The sequence below is a fragment of the Pseudorca crassidens genome, chromosome 10, assembly GCF_039906515.1.
Source record: "Pseudorca crassidens isolate mPseCra1 chromosome 10, mPseCra1.hap1, whole genome shotgun sequence".
Classification (NCBI taxonomy): domain Eukaryota; kingdom Metazoa; phylum Chordata; class Mammalia; order Artiodactyla; family Delphinidae; genus Pseudorca; species Pseudorca crassidens.
In genome coordinates, this window is record NC_090305.1 from 37914414 (window position 1) to 37933817 (window position 19404).

Consider the following 19404-nt stretch of genomic DNA (forward strand, 5'->3'; position numbering starts at 1 on the left):
GGGGTTCTCCAGAGGCGGAAGTATCCTGGTTCGAGTTCTGCCTGCAGCTCTCTCCTGCTGCAGATCCTGGGAGATGGGTGAGGGGAGGGGGAGTCAATAGGGATAGGGAAGGGGGAGATGGAAGGGTACCAAGATAGGCCAGATCTGACCTCTGCTTCTTCCAGCCCCAGCCACCAGGACTCAGGAGCGATCAGAGGGGCTGTCAAGAAGTTTCCCCTCCCATTTCCTCCACTATGCCTTCAATTCCGCCCTATGCTTTATCTTTCCAGGTTGAAGCCTTAGTAGGAGATTGTATAGTATGCTGGTTAGGTACAGAGGCTCTGGACTCTGTTACACCTGAGTTTGATCATGCAAACCAGGATTTGCTGTGTGACCCCCAAGCAAGTTACTTAATCTTTCTGGACCTTGGGTTTTTTTTATTTTTAAAAAAGACTTTTTTTTTTAAGATCAGTTTTAGGTTCATAGCATAATTAAGAGGAAGGTACAGAGATTTCCCATATACTCCCTGAGCCCACATATGCACAGCCTCCTCCATTAATACCATTCCCCCACCAGAATGGTACATTTATTAGAATCAATGAATCTACACTGACACATCATTATTACCCAAGGTTCATAGTTTACATCAGGGTTCACTCTTGGTGTTGTAAATTCTGTGGGTTTGGATAAATGTGTAATGACTGTTATCTACCATTATAGTACCATACAAAATAGTTTTACTGCCCTTAAAATCCTCCATGTTCATCCCTCTCTTCCCCCAACTACTGGTAACCACTGATCCTCTTGCTGTCTCCATAGTTTTGCCTTTTCCAGAATGTCATATCATTGGAATCACATAGTATTATACATGGTATGTAGGTATATATGTAGCCTTTTCAGATAGGCGTCTTTCACTTAGTGATATGCATTTAAGTTTCCTCCATGTTTCTTCATGGCTTAATAGCTCATCTCTTTTTATCACGGAATAATATTCCATTGTCTGGACGTACCACTTTATTTCCTTTTAAAAGTGGGATTAACTACAGATATACTTACACACAGGCATACTGTACACAGTTATTCACTGCAGTCTCATTTGCAGACACTGACAACTGAGAACAATCTAAATGTCTGTCAGTAGAGGATTGGCTGAACAAATTACGGTACATCCACATGCTGGGATGCTATGCAGCTATGCAAAAGGATGAGGAAGCTCCTAATGAACTGACTTCCAAGCACCTCTAGAATTAGTAGTTAGTTAAAAAAGTCAAGTGCAGAATAGTGTATGTGAAAAATAGTCTCACTGTTTATGTGAAACAAAAGTAAGGAAGCCATAATGAATATATTATTAGTTTGTGTATGCAAAGACTACCTCTGGAAGGCCTCACAAGAAGCAAAGGCTGCCTCCAGGAAGGGGAACTAGGGGATGGGGTGTATATATATGCAATATATATTGCATATATTTTTGATATCGTTTGATTTGGGAATGTGTATTATCTATATTTTTAGGTAATAAAGTTATTATTTTTTAAAGATTTTTAAAAACCAAAAAAATGCAGGGGATAATAACAGCCCCTACATCACAGGGCTGTTAAGAGGATCCAGTGGGATGATTTAGGGCCCAACCCAACCCACAGTGACCGCCCAGTCGATGGGCACTACTATGGACTGCTGTGCTGTCTCCGCCCATTTGTGGCCATCTCTGGATGGGGACACACCCACGTCAGCAGCTGAGCTGAAAGTGGAGACCCTTCCTACTCAAAGTATGGCCTGGGGAGCTGCAGTACTGGCATCACCCAGGAGCTGGTTAGAAATGCAGAATCTCCGGCCCCTCTCCAGACCTCCTGAATCAGAACCCACATTTTAACAAGACTCCCAGGGGATTCATGCATGTATTAAAGTTTTCAAAATACTGGGGTAGATGGTAGGGAAAGCAGAGCAAAACTGGGAGCTGGGAAGGGCCCTGGACAGGAAGGCTGGGAGGCCAGGTGGGAGAGATCTAACCCCAAAGCTTTTCCACCTTCATGCTGTCCCGGACCTGAGACCCAGGTTGGCCCCTCCTGCTACTCCGCATACTCGGTCCCACCCTTGGGGTAAAGCCCGAAGGTGGTTGGGGTGCCTCTTACCTTCATGCTGGCCACGTCGATACGGGTCCTGACCTGGAATTGGGCGCCCACCTGGATGACCCTGGGCACACAGTAGAGCAGCATGTTGTTGAACTGCAAGAGACACAAGCATGAGTGTGTGCACAGTGGCAAGGGCAGGAAGGACAATCAGGCAGGCTTCCCTGGGCGTGGGCTGAGCCCCACTGGGTCTCCCTCCCCTCTCGCCACCTGCTGGGCCAGCTCACAGGACCTCACAGGTGTGATAAGGAAGTGGTTGTCTAGCCCCAATCCAACAGGTAGGTCACTGAAGGACTGCCCTACCTGTGGGCATCAAGGGACCACATCAGACCTCAGAAACCTACGAGGCCTTTCTCACAGGGGCCAAGGGTGGCAGGGGCTTATGAGAGATTGTAGCTCCCTCCCCAAAACCTTCAGGTGGGACCAGTTTCCAGGAGACACCCTGGCTTCTTCAGTGCAAACCAGGGCAGTTCTTCCTAGCAGCCAACCTAATTCCCTCCTGCTGTACACCCTCTAGAGCATAGATTGATACCACAGGCTTTGGAGCCAAACAGACTGGGTTCAAATTCTGACTCTGTTGCTTCCCAGGGCAAGTCTGGGAACCCCCTCAGTTAGAAATTCCTGAGGCCTGGAGGTAGCACGTGACTTGTCCCAAGTCACCTGGGTGCCAAAGTAGAGAAGGATAGAGAAGCAGGCTCGTCCCTGTTCGTCCTGCAGTGCCAGCTGGGTAGATGCCAGGCAGGCAGAACCTGGGGCAGAGGGCCCGTGGACTTCCCTCCCCAGTGTGGGGCAGGCCCCCCAGCATCCCCCTACCAAGAAAAGGTAGCGCTCCATGGGGCCGACGCGGCGGAAGGAGATCTTGAGGACAGGGCCCTCGCGCAGCAGGGTGTTGGAGGGGTCTACTAGGTCGTCCTCCAGGCCCAGGCGCTGGTACACTTCCCACAGTTCCTGCAGCCGCTCCTGGGGACAGGAGGTGTACCTTCAGCTGAGGCCAGGCAGGGCCTGCCTGCTTCTGGAAGGTTTGCCTTGTGTGGACAGGGACAGGGTGTGAGGGGGAGGTGGGCCAGGTGTCGTGAGGAAGGATCAGGGGATGAGGAGATACAGAGACCTGGGTGGGTTGGGGGAGGCTGAGAGCTGCAGGGAGGAGGTGACAGGGCCCCTGGGGATGCCTGCTGCTTCTATTCCGAGGGCTGGGATGCTCACCATCTCAGTGATGGCTGCGTTGGAGTGCTGAGCAGCTGAGAAGATCATGTCAAGGGCTTCTGAAATGGGGGCAGGGCCAGAGTTACCCCCTGAAAATACGGGGCTTGTGGCTGAGGCAGGAGGTCCTTGAGGCTTAATCAAGTGGCCTCAGGGCCTGCCATGAGCACCCCCAGGAGCAGCCTTCCCCTGTAGCCTGGCACATGAGGTATTTGGATGATGGGGGCCATTTCCCACCCAGAGTGGAGAGACTAGAAGCCACCAAAAGACAGGGCTTAGGCCATTGGCTTCTGTGACTTTCAATGCCCCCCCAGATCCAGAGGGTGAAGGCATGGTTTCAAATCCCAGCTCTGTTCCTTTTTGGCTGTGTGATCTTGAGCAAGTCACTTAACCTCTCTGGGCCTTAATGTCTATAAAAAAGTGGCTGATACTATAGACAATGTCTACGAAGTATCAGCGGTCAATGTTGATGGCTGATGGTCATCATAACCATTTTAGCAGGTGCTCCATAAATTATGGAAGTGGCTCGAACCTCCCCAACCCCCTGGATTCCCTGGGGGTGTCCTCACTCTGGGCATCAGCCAGGTCTGGGGCCTGGGCTGGCAGCTTCTGGACATACTCCTTGAGCAGCAGCTCGTAGCGTGGGATTCTCTGCACAGGTTCCAGCATGTGGTGCTGCAGGGTCAGGCTGCCCGAGGCCTCGCTGCTCTTGGGGAGGGAGGGGGGAGGGAGAGCGTGGGGGTGAGGGGGGAAGGGGTAGGTCAGGCTGCCCCTGAGGGTCGGGGGAGTGCGCAGCAACTGAGCCAGGGAGGTGGTCCAAATCACTGGGGAACCTGAGCCAGTGCAGGCTCTGCCCCGCCCCCACCCCAACCTCACCTGAATGCGGGTGATAACCTCCTGGAAGGGTGGAGACTTGTCACTCCAGGTGGCCAGCAGCTCAGCGGCTCGCTCAAAGTTCTTGACATACTCACTGTACATCTTCAGGAAGGGGGCCAGCTTCTGGATCACATCACCAATGCGGGGGGTGGTCGTCCTGCAGGAGGGGCACCAGGTACTGCCCTCAGTCTGGGGACCTCTTCTCTTAACTCCAGACAGGGTCAGGTTAGGTAAGGCTCCCCTCACCCCCCAACACAGCCTTTCTGCGGCACTTCTGGGTGCAGGTATAGGGGGGCGTGTCATCCTCACACATGTGTGTGGTTCACTCCCCCTTAGAGTGTGAGCCCCCTGAGGGCAGATGCTGCTCTCTCCCACGGATTGGATTCCCCCAAAGGCCCAGTACAGTGTCAGGCCCACAACAGGCGTTCAATAACCACCTGATGCTTGTTCATGTAACAATAACAAGGGCCACATGCCAAGCACTGCCCAAGATTCCGTGCATGTCTCATCTCATTTAATTCTCACAACCCTGCGTGCGGGAGGAGGGACAGTCAATGGCCCATCTTAGAGAAGAGGAAATCCAGGCTCAGAGAGGTAAGAAAAGGTCATTCGACCCAGGAACTGTTACAGCAGAGCGGTAAGGACTGACCATCTGGAGCTGGCCCGCCTGAGTCTGATTTCCAACCGCACCACTTACTCTAGCTGTGTGTTCTTGGACCAGTCACCTAGCCTCTCTATACCTTAATTTTCCCATCTGAAAAAACTGGGCATGATGGTAGGCAACCTCACAGGGTTGTTTTTTTCAAAAAAAATTATTGCAAAAAATTTTAAGCAATCATAAAATAAAAAGAATATAATAACGAACCCCTATATATCTGTCCCTGCACTTAACAATTGCTAAGATTCTTTTTTAACAAAGAATTTTAAAGGACATCCCAGACATCATGGCATTTCTTTGGCAAGATACTAATTTCAGCACTAAATACTTTAGTAGTCATCTCTGAAAACAGAGAGGGGTTCCTGCATAACCACGATGCCATCATCACACAGCAGGCTGATGTGAAGATTAAGCGAGTTAATAGGTGTAAAGCCCAAGGCAGGGCAAGTAGGAAACACTCAGTTAGTGCTGGTTATTTCCACTGCCTCCTAAGTCACTCAGCCTAGTGAGGACCTGATCCATCCCCTTCTCCAGGACACACACACACACACACACACACACACACACACACACAAACACACACACACACACGCCTCGTCCAAGCCCCTCACTGTGCAGACAGAGCAAGCCCAGAGGAGGAGAGTCATGGTCACACAACAAGGGCAGGGGCATAATAGGCCAGACCCAGTTCCCTGGGGGCTGCAACCGGACCTGACCAGGGCTGTGGTCAGGGGGCCTCAGGGGCTCCTGCTGGACCTCACCAGTTGTCCAGCCGCTGCTGCAGCTCTGGGAGGAAGAACTGTGCATGGAACTGGTAGATGGAGGCGGTGTTGGAGAAGATGAGCCTGACCACATCCTCGGGGAAGGCCTTGCTGCTGCGGGCCTCCTTCAGCAGCTCCTGGAAGAACACCTACAGCCGCAGCTGGGTCACTGGGCCTGTGGCAGAGAAGGACCTCCACCCCCAACACAGCCCAGGGGGAGACAAGCACAGTCCCAGGGGCTTTGGGGTCCCTCCCCAGCTTGCTGAATGCTTTCACCTCCTTAATCTCCCATCAATCTCACAAAAACCCTGGGAAGAGAGAGAAGCAGGGAAGATTGTATTCCGGCCACTTCACAGATGCGCAAACCAAGGCCTAGAGACACAGGGACTTGGCCAAAGGCTGGCAGCTGATGAATGTCAGAAATGGGCCTATCTCGTGTCTGTCAAGTCTTGGACTTCGCCAGGCTCAAGATCCCACTGCTGATGTTCAGTGATTTAACCCTCTCGCCTTAGGGCTCCTTAAGAAAGTGTGAAGGGCTAACAGTGGTGAGGATGTTGGGAGTTGGAATGACAGATGAGGATGCTGTGTGGGGCCTGGAAGGACTGGCTGGTGTGTTCTCCACTCCTGTGAGACCAGCCCAGGCACTAACGGTGGAACCAGGAGTGGGGCTAACGAGCTAAATCCCGATTTCTGCCTGAACTCCAGCCAATGGAGTTAAAAAGACTAAGGCTTCCTAGAATCAAACCCCGAGGTCCTAACTCTCAGCTCTTGTGAGGTGGGTCAGAAGGGAGAGCAGGGGTGAGGTGAGGACACCCAGGTGCTGGGGCTCAGGAGCGGGCGTCCTGGCCACTGGCCTGGTCTAGCAGGTGGAGGCGTGCCACATAGGCCTGCTCTGTCTCCAGCAGCTCCTGGACGATCCTCTTCTCCTCAGGCTCCTGCAGGGGAGTTGGGAGGAGAAGGAGAAGGAGAGCTTTGGTCTGCTCTGATGGGAGCAGTATCCAAAGATGCCCCAGTGAAACATACCTCCCAGGATTCATGCCCTCCTGCAGCTCATCTGGGCTGGCGCTGGGATCGATTTAACTGAGAGGATGGGGCAGAGTGAGGCTGCGCCAGTTCTGGGCCTAAGCCTTAAGAGGCCTGGAAGCTTCCACTTGTGCTCTGTTGGGAGCCACGAACTACCACATCTGGAGGTGTAGCTGCCCTGATGGAGAGGCCACATGGAGAGGAGAGGCCCTGGGACTACAATGAGAGGGAGCCAGGGGTCCAGCCGTGCCAGCATCCCAGCTCAGGACAGCTTTCCAGCTGTCCCTGCCCAGGCACCAGGCTTGGGAGATGAGCTATCTTGGGCATTCCCACCCCAGCCAACATCTGACTGCAGCCACTTGAGAGACTGTGTTATGGACTGAATTGTGTCCCCAGATCAATACATTGAAGCCCTAACCTCCAATGTGACTATATTTTGGAAATAGGGCCTTTAGTAATTAAGTTAATTGAGATAGAAGGGTAGAGCCTAATCCACTAAGACTGGTGTCCTTATAAGAAGAGGGAGGGACACCAAGAGAGCATGTGAACAGAGGAAAGGTCATGTGAGGACATAGTGAGAAGATGGCCATCTACAAGCCAGGAAGGGAGCCTCACCAGAAACCAACCCTGCCAGCACCTTGATCTTGGATGTCCAGTCTGCAGAGCTGTGCGAAAATGCACTTCTGCTGTTTAAGTCACCTAGTCTGTGGTATTTTGCTATGGCATCCTGAGCTAAGACAAACTCCAAGTGAGACCAACAGAAAAACCACCCAATAGCATTCCAATCAACCCACAAAACTGTCAGAAATAATAAACTCCACATTTTGGTCTCCACATTTTGGCATAGTTTGTTATGCAGCAACTGATAACCAGTATACATAGTATGTACTACTATGATCACCATCCCCATTTCATAAATGAGGAAACGAGCACAAAGGGGTTAAAGAGATTTGCCCCAGGTCACATAGTAAGCAGAAGAGCTGGGACGTGTACCCTGGTAGTCCGGCTCCAGGGTGCACAGCCTCGTGCAGCTGAGCTCTTAAATTCCACAGACAAGAAAACTGAAACCCAGAGAAGGGAGGTGACCTGCCCAGGATGAGTCTGAGGGCAGGAATTAGCGCTGACCTCTATTTCTAGTTGGCACTGTTGCCTCCTTCAGTGGGTAAATGGAGGCCGCCCCTGGGAAAGGTACTAGGTTCCAAGTTGTGTGGCCTTGGACAAGTTCCTTAAGCTGTCTGAGTTTCAATTTCCATGCCTAAAAGACTCCTATAGTGAGGGGTATGAGAAATAATGCCAGCAGCGGGGCGCATAGCAGACACTTAATCAAAGGCCGTTAAGGGTGGGGTGGGTGTGAATCTAGCTTTCAGCTGATCTCTGGTCACACAAGACCCCACCTGGGGAAGTGCTGGCTCTGGCTGGGAGAGAATGTGTGGGAAGGAGGTCAGTGGAGGGGCCCCCACCCAGCTCCCCACTTCTACCCCTCAGGCACCTGTGTCCCGGGGCCAGGGCAGGTCCTAGCCTGGCAAGATTTCCTCCAGTCCCTGCTGGACAGCTTGTTCTTCAGGGAGCTCAGATACCTCCTGCTGATCGTCCTGGGCCCGGAGTCCACGGCCTCCTCCACGGTGGGCTTATCCCATGGCCCTGTGGGTGAAGGAGGCCTGCACCCAGGGTGGTGATGCCCAGCCTCCAGGCCGTGGACTCCGGGTGCTGCTCCCGGGGTCCTGAGGAGAAGACAGCAGACCTGAGGGTTTCCAGCCTGTAGAGTAGGGAGAAGAATAGCACCTCTCTGGTGGGGATTTGGGGGCAATTAATGCAAATCACAGATGTTCACTGGCCTCTGAGTACCTGGTGCACAGGAAGAACTCACTGAGACTTCTACTTCCCTCCCCAACACCTCTCTTGGAGGGAACTCCAGTCTTCAAAATGAGTCAGTGTAGACTGTGTCTTGTTTTCCGGGGAACAACACACTTCCTTGTTTAAAATGCAGCTAGGAACCCTTCTTTTTGCACATAGAGGGTTTTAAGTGCCCTCCCAGATCACCTCGCCTGTGGACCTCACCCCTGGTTTTAAGTCTCTGTAAGCAGGAAATCCCCTAAAATCCTAGTAACTGATATATCGAGGGAAGGTGGGAGCCATGGAACACTCTAAAGGGAGGGCAGAGCTGATAAGGCTGGGGCTTTTCAGTGTGAGCTACGCCCTGCACACCTCTAGTGGTGGGAAAAGCCAGCCTGGGATCAGTTTCCCTCTCCCTCCAGGGATGAGCTTTTGTAGTGTGGCTTTGTTATCCTACCTATTGGATTTGTAGGCCAGTTAAGTTCTTTAGATAACAGAGGCCACCATCAAGGAATATATCCAACGACTTGGGCTGGGACCCATTCCCTTTGGTGTGGAAGGGCTTGTGGTGACAGCACAGGGTGGGCACCCTTATAAGAAAGGCAGGCTGGGGAATGGAGAACCAGACAGGTACAAAATCTTCAAAACTCTGTGAGGAAGTTTCTCATTACCCCTATTCTGCAGCTAGGAAAAGAGAGGATCTTGCAGCAAGAGGGGGGCAGAGGTGGGATTCAGATCAGGCAGGCTGGCTCCCGAGCCTGAGCCTTAAACTGCCCCTCCGCATGTGAGTCAAGGAGAAACGGGTGCAGAGAGTCAACGTGACCTGCCCCATGTCACACCCTGGTTGGTGGCAGAGAGAGGATTGGGACCCAGTCCCCCATGGCTCCTCTCTGGCACTCCAGTACACCACGATTCCTCAGCGCACTGGTCTGGTCTGCAGCTCACGGAATTAGCTGAGTCTCAGGCTTTCTGTTCTACATTTGGTTTCAGCTTCTGCATTTCTCCCCAAGTGCCCAGGCCAGCTTCTGTTTCCTCTTCACCCCTCAGTTTCAGATCAGTTAAGGCACTGAAAGGAAGTACCTCACAAGAAAGCTCAGGCCAAGGCAGCTGGCATGGGTCCCCTCACACAGTAAGAGGTGACTCTCATCCTCCCGACAAGACCTCCTCTGACCCCAAATGTTCTGAGGGCTGCCTCCTCCTGCTAGAAGTGCTGCCTAGGCAGAGCACACATGCTGAGGGTCTCCACTGGGCACATCTGGCGTGTTGAGTGAGGTGGTGGTCCAGGAAGGTGCTGCCTAGAGCTGTCCTCGGTGCTGAACAGAACGTGCCCGGCAAAGCCCTCTGGGAGAAGCAGGGTCAGGTCACCCGCTCAGGAAGCTGAACTGCCCTTCTAGGTCCACGTCTATGCTGCCTCCACCATGAAGCCCACAGGAGGCTTTGCCTGCTCTGAGCGTCAAGGCCCCTCCCAGGATATCTATTGCCCATGACCTGGCATCATGGTCATTCCATGAGCTTAGCACCAAAGACAGAAGTCCTCCGGGCAGGGATCATTCTTTAGGCTCCTGCATCTGATACAGTTCCTGTGCGATGCTGTGCTGTGCCACCCACACCCCCTCAGCACTGAGGCACTCTTCCCCTAGCTTCTGGTGGTATGGTGGCTGACAGGTTATTGACTGGGTCCCTCCCTGGGAATTGCCCTCTCTGGAAGAGAGCTACCTCATCTAAGGTCCACATCCAATGACTAGTCCATGTGAGGGTACAAAGACCTAGCCCTTTGCCTCATCTGGAACAGCCTGAAAGGCCTCCAGCTCCAGAGCTCTCTGGGACGGGCTGCAGCCTCTGTGGCAAGTGCTCGGCAGTTCAACCTCTCCCTGTGCCCAAAGCTGCCTCCCTCACCCACACAGGTATTGTTCCCCAAAGCCTCCCCAGCAAATTTCCTGAAGCAAATCTCTACCCCGGAGTCTATTTCCAGAGAACCCTACTTACAACAGTCACAATCCCTAACACAGTCCTGGGCTTAAGAAATGCCTGCAGAATGGATTAATGTCACATACAGACACACAGTGACCTCTACACATCCAGGTCAGGCTTTTCCCTTCAGATGGAAGCCCCTGCATTGCTCCTTGCCCATGAACTTAAGGCACTTAAAGCCTCCCCACCTCTCTGTGCCTCCCCTTTCTCATCTGTAAGATGGGTATAGAGATGGAACCTACCCCAATAGGCTGTTAGATGATTAAATGAAATAAGTAGCAAACGCACTTAGAACAGTACCCTATAGGTAGGCTGACCACATATCCCAGTTTGCCTGTGACAGTCTCAACCTTTCCTATTGTCCCCTCCCTCCCACCAAAAAAATTTAAGGGCATTCAGTTTCCATTGTGTCCTGGTCTGAATGATAAATTGTATGGTTATCCTACTCATAGGGAGTAAGCACTTGATAAGTATTAGCTATTATTTCTGCTGGAGAGACAACGGGTGGAGTTCTGCAGCCCAAACACGGCATCTGGTCCACCCACGCTCACTCATAATTACACACACGTCTGGACTCTCCCCAACACATTAACACACATGCTCTCACCCCTGCGCAGGCCCGGTGCCCCAACAACACTCTCCCATGCTCTAAGGAACCCATGGCCGAGGGACGTGGGCACTGCCCAGACAGGAGGACGTGTGCAGGACAGGGCCCAGAGACAGAACTGCTCACTGTGAGGGTCCAAGGTGGCCCCAGCCCTGCTCCTTAGCCTGGAGACTGGGAGGGTCTGGGCTGCCCAAGGGCCCAGGGGTGGGCAGAGGAGCTCGAGGGAGACTGCCAGTTGGCCAAGGTGACCCTTCCCACCTCCACTACCCCGTACCTGCTATTTTCAAACGCAGTCACCAGACTGGACACAGATGACAGCTTCTCCTTACTAGCCCCCTCCATCCTGCAGGCCTCCAAGGTGGTCCTCAGCTACCCCTGAAGCAGGGAGAGAGGTCTCCAACCAGCACACTCAGCCACCCCCACCTGAGGTCACAGGTGTGCTAAGGCATCCTGGAGTCCCGTTCTTCCTGAGGCCTCAGCAGGCCTGCTCCCTGCTTCAGAGTGAGGAAAGAGGAAGTGGTCCCAGAGCCACAGCCTTGAAGGGGAAAGGCGGGTGCTCCCTACAGAGGGAGGAGCCTGCTTGGGCCCCACCCCACCCCCACGGGGCCTGACCTTTCACTCCTGTAGACCCCCTGTTCCAGAAGCCACCCCAAGAGGGCAACGGGGGCCTAGAGGGAGTTTCTGGAACTGGGCTCTTGGCCTGAGACACTCACCACTCTGGCCAACCACACCTTCTCACAAGGTCCAGTGGATTTTATTTGGTCCTTTCTCTACAACTTCTTTTCTGCATCTGACCCTGCTCACCACTGTAAGAAAACAGCTTTTTAAATTAAAAATAAATCACAAACCTATTAGGGGCTGGCAGAGAAGAGTAATATGGTGTTCCCACCTCCCCACTGGGGTTCTCTCATTTTAATAACTGATGTCTCCACCTTCTTGCCCCAAGGGAAGGTAACTTCCTCCCTGAAACTCTGATGATAATAATAACTAACACAAACTCTTTTCAGTGGTTTAGAAATATTTTCTCATTTAATACCACAGCAACCTTATGGGGTGGGCCCTATTACGATCCCCATTTTACAGAAGAAAAAACTGAGGATCAGAGGGTTTAAGTAACTTGCCCAAAGTCACCTAGTAAGAACGCAAAAAGAAGTCAGATTTCTAAAGCGAAGGTCAGTTTCCTACAATTCCAGCAAAGATTTGGTTGGGAGCCTGGATGATCACATTCTTGATGCTCCATCCTCAGGCTTCCCTGTTCCTAGCACACTGGGTGGTCTCTGCCTGATGCCTCCTTTTACCACTTGGTCTCCCAGCACTTCCAGAACAATGATAACTGCTTCTGTTCCCCTTATTCAAGCTTCACAGGCCCTTCAGGGCTCTCCCACTGGGTTCTGGTCTCGCTTGCCCTGAGCCGGGGCCCTCCATTGAGACTGGTCTTTGTCCTGGAGGGTAGGGACTGAGCCTCAGTCATCTTGGTACCCGAAGCACCTGGCACAGCTTCACGCTCCAGTGCCTGTGAAATACTGGGGCCTCACACACCCAAAAGCCTCACTCCCTCAGAGCTCTGCCTGAGCAATTTCTTCTAGCAGATGCCTGGCTTCTCCCCCCAACCCTAAATCACAATCATCCTCCTCACTTTTTGTTTATACTTTTTGTTATGGAGAATTTAGAACATATGCAAAAGTAGAATAATACGATGCACCCCCATGAACTCATGACCCAGACCCAACAAACAACCATCAGCTCATGGTCAGCCCGGCTCCATCTATAGTCACATTCACTTCCCCTTCCCAGACCATTCTGAAGCAAATCAGATGATTTCACCCACAAATATTTTGGTGCATATCTAAAAAATAAGGAGGCTTCCCTCGTGGCACAGTGGTTAAGAATCCGCCTGCCAATGCAGGGGATATGGGTTCAAGCCCTGGTCCGGGAAGATCCCACATGCCGCGGAGCAACTAAGTCCGTGCGCCACAACTACTGAGCCTGCGCTCTAGAGCCCACGAGCCACAACTTCTGAAGCCCGCGTGCCTAGAGCCCGTGCTCTGCAACAAGAGAAGCCGCCGCAATGAGAAGCCGGCACACCACAACGAAGAGTAGCTCCCGCTTACCGCGACTAAAGAAAGCCCGCGCACGGCAACAAAGACCCAACGCAGCCAAAAATAAAATAAATTAATTAATTTAAAAAAATTTTAAATGCACATGCACTTTGATCCAGCGTTCTCATTTCTTCCTGTTGCCTATACAAATATATTTCTTCCTGTGTGCAAAAATGTTAGGTCTACAAAGTATTCAGTGTAGCCTTGGTTATGATAGCACATAAATTGGCAGCAACTTAAACGTTACATGAATTTACGGTACGTTTATACAGTAGAGCCATTACACAGTATGAAATTTTTTTTTTTTTTTGGCGGTACGCGGGCCTCTCACTGTTGTGGCCTCTCCCATTGCGGAGCACAGGCTCCGGACGCGCAGGCTCAGCGGCCACGGCTCACGGGCTCAGCCGCTCCGTGGCATGTGGGATCTTCCCAGACCAGGGCACGAACGCGTGTCCCCTGCATCGGCAGGCGGACTCTCAACCACTGCGCCACCAGGGAAGCCCCACAGTATGAAATTTTATGCACTAATCTGACATGATTTTAAAGATAAAGTAGAAAAAAGAGAAATAAGATGCAGAACAACATTATACGCTACCATTTATATTTTACAGAAAAAAAAAGGAAGGTAGTTTTGCACATACATTTGTGTGTTGTCTGTAGAATATCTCCAAAAAGATATGATAGGAGCTAGGAAAAAGGATTGCCCTCCTGAGTGTAAACTGGAGGCCGGGATGGAAAGGAGACCCAATGCAGCCAAAAATAAATAAATGAAATAAATAAATAAATAAATAATAAGGAAATATATATACTCCTGTGTGTAAAAATGTACACATAATGTACATATAATGTACTGTGTACATATCACAGTACATATAATGCCAATATTATTCTATACATGCATACATATATATTATACATGTTATATACATGTATGTGTATATATGTGAAACACTTTACCATTATCATACCCCAAGAGATATTTAGCAGTAATTCCTCAATATAATCAAATACCCAGTCAGCAAAGTGCCAATGCTTCATAAATGTCATCTGCTATGAACTGAACTGTGTCCCTCCGAATTCACATATTGAAGCCCTAATCTCCATTGTGGCTGAATTTGGAAAGAGGTCCTTTAGGAGGTAATTAAGGCTAAATGAGGTCATAAGAGTGAGGCCCTAATCTGATAGGGTTGGTGGCCTTATAAGACGGGCAAGAGATCTCTCTCTCCACACCACCCCCCAACACACACCCCTGCACACTCCAAGGAAAGGGCACCTGAGACTAAGTGGCCGTCTACAAGCTAGGAAGAGAGTCCTCACCAGAAACAGAACCCTGCCACACCTTGATCAGGGACTTCAAGCCTCCAGAACTGTGAGAAATAAATTTCTGTTGTTTTTAAGCTTCCCAGTCTATTTTGTTATGGCAGCCTGAGCAAACTAACCGATCACCATTTTTTAAAAAAATCAGGATCCAAATAAGGTCCACATGTTACAATGGGCTGCTCTGTCTATTAACTCACTTTTCATCCACAGGTTCAACTTGTTCTTTCTGTTTTCCCACACAATATGGCTATGAGGACACTGGGTTCCTGGCCCTACAGGTCCCACAGTCTGCTGACTGCAGAGCTGGCCCCTGGATTTCCTGTCAATGTGATTAGATCTAGGGGCTTGATCGGATTCGTCTTTAAATGCCACTTCTTCCTGGATTCTTCCCAAGTCTGGGGAGACCTCCCTCCTTCGTGCTCCTCTCTCCTCCACTGCAGGGCCCTCCTCTGCCTCCCACCAGACTGTACGCTAGCTTCCGGCTTGCAGGGCCCAGGTGCCCATGCTTCCTGGCTGGTCCCCAGCCAAGCCCAGTGTCCTGCACCCAGTGGGGCCTCAGAAGGCATGCAGGATGGACAAACATCACACCCTGGGCCCAGAGGCTTATCTCACCCCTCAGCTGCCAGCACCTTGGGCTTCCAGAGCAGTATCTGGACCTGCCCCTCACAGAGGTGGGGGAGAGTGGGTAGGGGCACCAGCAGGAGGCCACACTAAATGCCCAACTCCAAACATGGCACAGGCACCATCAGAGCTACATCTGCCCAAGAAGGAGGGCCAAGATGCCCACACCCAAAAAAATGTCTTCCAGGGCTCTGCTTCCCTGGTCCTCCCACCTCCCTGACCTCGGCCCTCACAGTTCTGTCAGCCTTTCTGCCTGACTTGCTTCTCGCCTGTAGGCACCACCCAAGGCTCAGCTTCTGGTTCCCTCATTTACACACAGCCTCTTCCACTCAATTCAGAATCTATCTCAGGGTTCCACAGGCATCTCTTCCTGTCTCCCACCCCAACCTGAATATGCCCAACACCTTCAGGACATCACCAGGGGCATGTCCCACCTTTGCTTCCAACTCAACACACAGTCTCGAAAATCAGCACTGTTATCCCACAGAAGGAATCCCAAATTCCTTGGAGTGCTGCCAAGACCCCCTGGTTTGGCTCTGATCAACTTCCCAGCCATTTCTTCCTTATACACATGTAGGTCTGGGTTGGGACCTTGAGTGGTAGCTCTGGGCTGTGTCAGCTGAGCTAAGCTGAACCACAGTTCCAGAATTCCCTTTCCTGCAAGCTGACCATGGTGGCAGGGGCAGACGCAGCAGCCGTGCTTGCTCCTGTGGTTGGTGCAGGGCTCCTGCGGTGTTGCAGTTCACGCGTGTTGATGCAGATCTGTGGGTTCTCTGCCGACCTCCTTCAGCTTGTCTAGTCCTAGGCCGGGTATGTGTTTAGCTCCAGGACAAAGGGTGCCAACTTCTTCTGCAGGTCACTTGTGTCACCGAAGTTGTCTCGGCGTGGCTGCCTGTTCATCCTCCAGAGTCCCAGCCCTTCCTCAATGGTTCAGTTCCTTCTTGTTCTCCCCAATTTCACATCCATCTTCCCTTCCTCACTGCCTGCCATGAGGATTTTAGACTCAGAAGCATCAATTCTTTAAGTAGCTGCCCCATTGCATAAGGTCAAATCCCATATTCTGTATCACTTCTGGTTGTTCTGCTTCTCTCATCAAATCTGACCTAAACTCCTTGGGCCAGTAACTGAACTTCACTTTCTTCATCTGTGAAATGCGGATAATTACAGTGCCAATCTCCTATGGTTGTTGTGAAGATTAAATAATACCATGTGTAAGGGTTTAGAGTAAGGCCTGGTACAGAGAAGGTGCTCAGTGAATGTTATTCCTGACAGAAGACCTTTTCTATGGCTCCCTGCACCCCCCCACCCCGACTAATCAGTTCCTTTTGCCTGGAATGTCTCCACCCTGTCAACAGCTTATTTACTTCCTCCAGGAAGCCTTCCTTGATATCTACCGTTGGCATTCCTTTCCCTCCTCAGAGACCTGGTGTTATTCTCTGTTTACTTGGATCTCTTCTGCCCCATTCATTAAGTCATGCATTCAGTTGGCAAGTATTTCTTGAGCATCTACTATGTGTCAGCCCTATGGTAGAGGTTATGGATTAAACACTGTCCCCTGCCCCTTAGCTAATAGTCTAAGGAGGAAGATGGGCCTGTTAACAACTGAAATACAATGTGGGAAATGCTTTGAACAGGGAAGCTGTGAACACCCAAAGAAGGGGCACTGAAGTCTGCAGAGAGCAGAGGGTGCTATCAAGGAAGGCTTCCTAGCAGAGGCAGCCTGAAGGATGAAGGATGAGTAAACTCTCCAGGTTGAGAAGGTGGGAAAAGGCATTCAAAGCAGAAGGAAGTGGTATGGGCTTGAGAGACCAGGGAGAGACTAGGAATAAGGGCAGGGAGTCCAGCACATTGGAGTGTCTAGGGACTGGGGAATGGCAGGACATGGGCTGAGGGGGCCCCAGGAGCCTGTCCCTGGCAGGCTTTGTCTGCTGAGCTGAGGTGCTTTCACATGAACTGAATTTTATTTATGCAGAGTAGGCCCTGATTCAATGGTCGTGAACACATCTCTCTCTGAGTGGTGGCATCCATTTCAGGGCTTTTGGGGTCCTTGGCATAGATAAGCCTCGTGCTTTCTCTTCTCTTAGTTCTGCTTTCAAGCCTTAAGGAGGATGGACGAGCTCAGTTCCTGCAGCCCAGACAGAGGGAAAGAGGGAGGGATGCCCAAGCAGGAACTGTAGGGCTGGGCAGTCACATGGCAGACAAGCTGGCTGGCTGGCAAGAAAGCTCTGCCCTGGGATGCAAATGGGGCTCTGTGTGCAGACTAGGGGCACCCAAAGGGCCTCTCACTGGCAGCCCTGGGGCAGCAGAGGGCATTTAGGGGCTGCCAGGGAGGAAATGTCAACATTTGGGACCTGGATGGGGTGTGTGTGTGTGTGTGTGTGTGTGTGTGTGTGTGTGTGTGTGTGTGTGAGAGAGAGAGAGAGAGAGAGACATATGTGTGATCTCCAGGGGTGTGTGAGGGTGTGGCTTTTTCAGGGGAGAGTGAGGACTCCCCAGAGGAGCAGGTATCCCCAGTGAGCCAAGGCCCAGAGAGGACAGGCTGGCTTGTTCCCTGCGACCCCCTTGCCCCCAGCCTGGCCTGCAGCCTCAGCCTAACATAGCACCTGCCAAGAACTTAATGGCCTGTGACAGACAGGCCTGTGAGTGAAGGATGACGCGGATCCAGGGGAGATGCCGGCAGCTGGCTGAAACCTGCTCCAGTGTCTGGTGCAGCCCTTGCCGCTCCTCCCCTCGCAGCCTCCCCCTCCCCCTCAGTCTTCTAGCCCCTAGGAGGCTCGAGGCTTGGGGAGGCCCTGACGGGGTTGGGGGTGTGGGCTGTCTGGGTAGTCATGCGATGAGCAGAGGCCACACCACCAGTGCCAGTGGAGGGGTGGGCTTTCCTCAGCAGTCCCTGGCTTGGAGGAGGAGAGATGAAAAAAGCTCGCCTCCCTCATAGACTAGCCTCCTCTGTCCCCTCCTCCAAACAGCCAGCATTTTCCCGTTCAGTCCCTCTGGCATTTATCTTCCTATCTTCTGGGAGAGCTTGGTGCTGCCGGCTGCCCATCAGCAGGCCTGGGTGCCAGGCTCAGGCAGCTCTGCTTCCTGCTGTTCACCTTCCCAGGAAGCTTCCCGTATTTCCCCTTCTGTGTGCCCCCTGCCCCTTTGTGCTCTGGGTGTTCCTAATTTGTACTGTCAGTCCGTGGGGTGTGATTATTCAGAGCCCATCAGCGCCTTGAGGAACACAGGGTGGCAAAATCAACCTCCCTCCACGTGAGCCAGGGGAAGGTCCGTTCTAGGGGTGCAGCGGCCTGAAAGACAAGACAGCAAACGTATCAGTCCTGACGTGGGTGGCCAGGAGGACGTCAGTGAGGAACATAAACAACTCTTTCTTCTTCTTCGGCGTGTGAATGATCTAGTTTCAGACTTGGTACTCTCAGGGATTGGGCCACCCTTGTGGCAGGCCCTGGCCCCGTCCTGCTATTCAAGACGGCCTCAAGGTCACCAGAAGCTGGCCTCAGGTGGGACCTAGGGTGGTGTCCTGGGAAAGCCGGAATGAGAAGCCAGCCAGGTGGGTGAAGCAGCAGCAGGGCTGGCCTAACAGGGAACACGCAGGAGGCCGAGCTACGTCCACACCCCCGGAACGGGGACCGGGCAGGGAGGCGCCAGATGGGAGCCAGCAAGGGAAGGCCCAAGCCCAGGAATGGTGCTAGGCGGCGGCTTCTCAGAGCACACGGCCAGCAGGTGGGGCCTCACACCCTAGGTCAGGCTCCTTTTATCTTCAAACAGCTGTGGGCCTTTCTTGAGGCCTGCTGGAGAAACATGAGCAGCTTGGAGAGAATCGACAGGTTTCGAGTGGAGAAAGAACAGATTGTTTCCGCACAGCCAGCTGCCCTGCCCACCAGTGACCTTTCTCCCATGAGCACTTCCCCGCCTGAGCTACTGCTGCCCATCTCCCCACACGCCAGCAGGAGTTATTCTCCACTCGCCGGAGATCCACCATCAGCGCATCTTCTCTGTCGCAGAGCTCCTCTTTTGCATACTTCTGGGAGAACTGTTACATAACGAACCACTAAAATCCATTGCTCCCATCAAAGAGCTGCATGATTCCTTCTTTCTTCCCACCAGGATTCTCTCTTCATTCTTTCCTTTCAGCAAACGGCCCCAGTGCTAGGAACGTGAGGGAATGTGACAAATGACACTCTTAAAATCGTGCCAGAGGCTGTAGACTTTACAAGACCCTGAGGGGACAGGACCTTGGCTTATGTGTCTCTGTGTCCCAGAAGTTAGCACAGTGCCTGCCACATAGCAGGCCCTCCACAAATCTTTCCTGAATAGGGAGTAGGACACTCTGAGC

The 19404-nt window shown here is 52.0% G+C and overlaps 1 protein-coding gene across 3 annotated transcripts in view; it reads right to left on the minus strand.

The window, feature by feature from the left end:
- Positions 1–19404, minus strand: part of FGD2 (FYVE, RhoGEF and PH domain containing 2) — a 43306-nt gene that overhangs the window by 16715 nt on the left and 7187 nt on the right. For 2 of the 3 annotated variants that reach the window (XM_067753132.1, XM_067753131.1), the window contains exons 3-10: positions 8110–8376; positions 6452–6532; positions 5598–5746; positions 4179–4335; positions 3872–4010; positions 3306–3364; positions 2916–3062; positions 2106–2198 (exon numbers count right to left, since the gene is read on the minus strand). In XM_067753132.1, the coding sequence (XP_067609233.1) occupies positions 2106–2198; positions 2916–3062; positions 3306–3364; positions 3872–4010; positions 4179–4335; positions 5598–5746; positions 6452–6532; positions 8110–8376 (1092 nt within the window). Of the gene's footprint in view, positions 1–2105; positions 2199–2915; positions 3063–3305; positions 3365–3871; positions 4011–4178; positions 4336–5597; positions 5747–6451; positions 6533–8109; positions 8377–11305; positions 11407–19404 lie in introns of all 3 variants that reach the window. The other variant, XM_067753133.1, reaches the window with a different exon arrangement.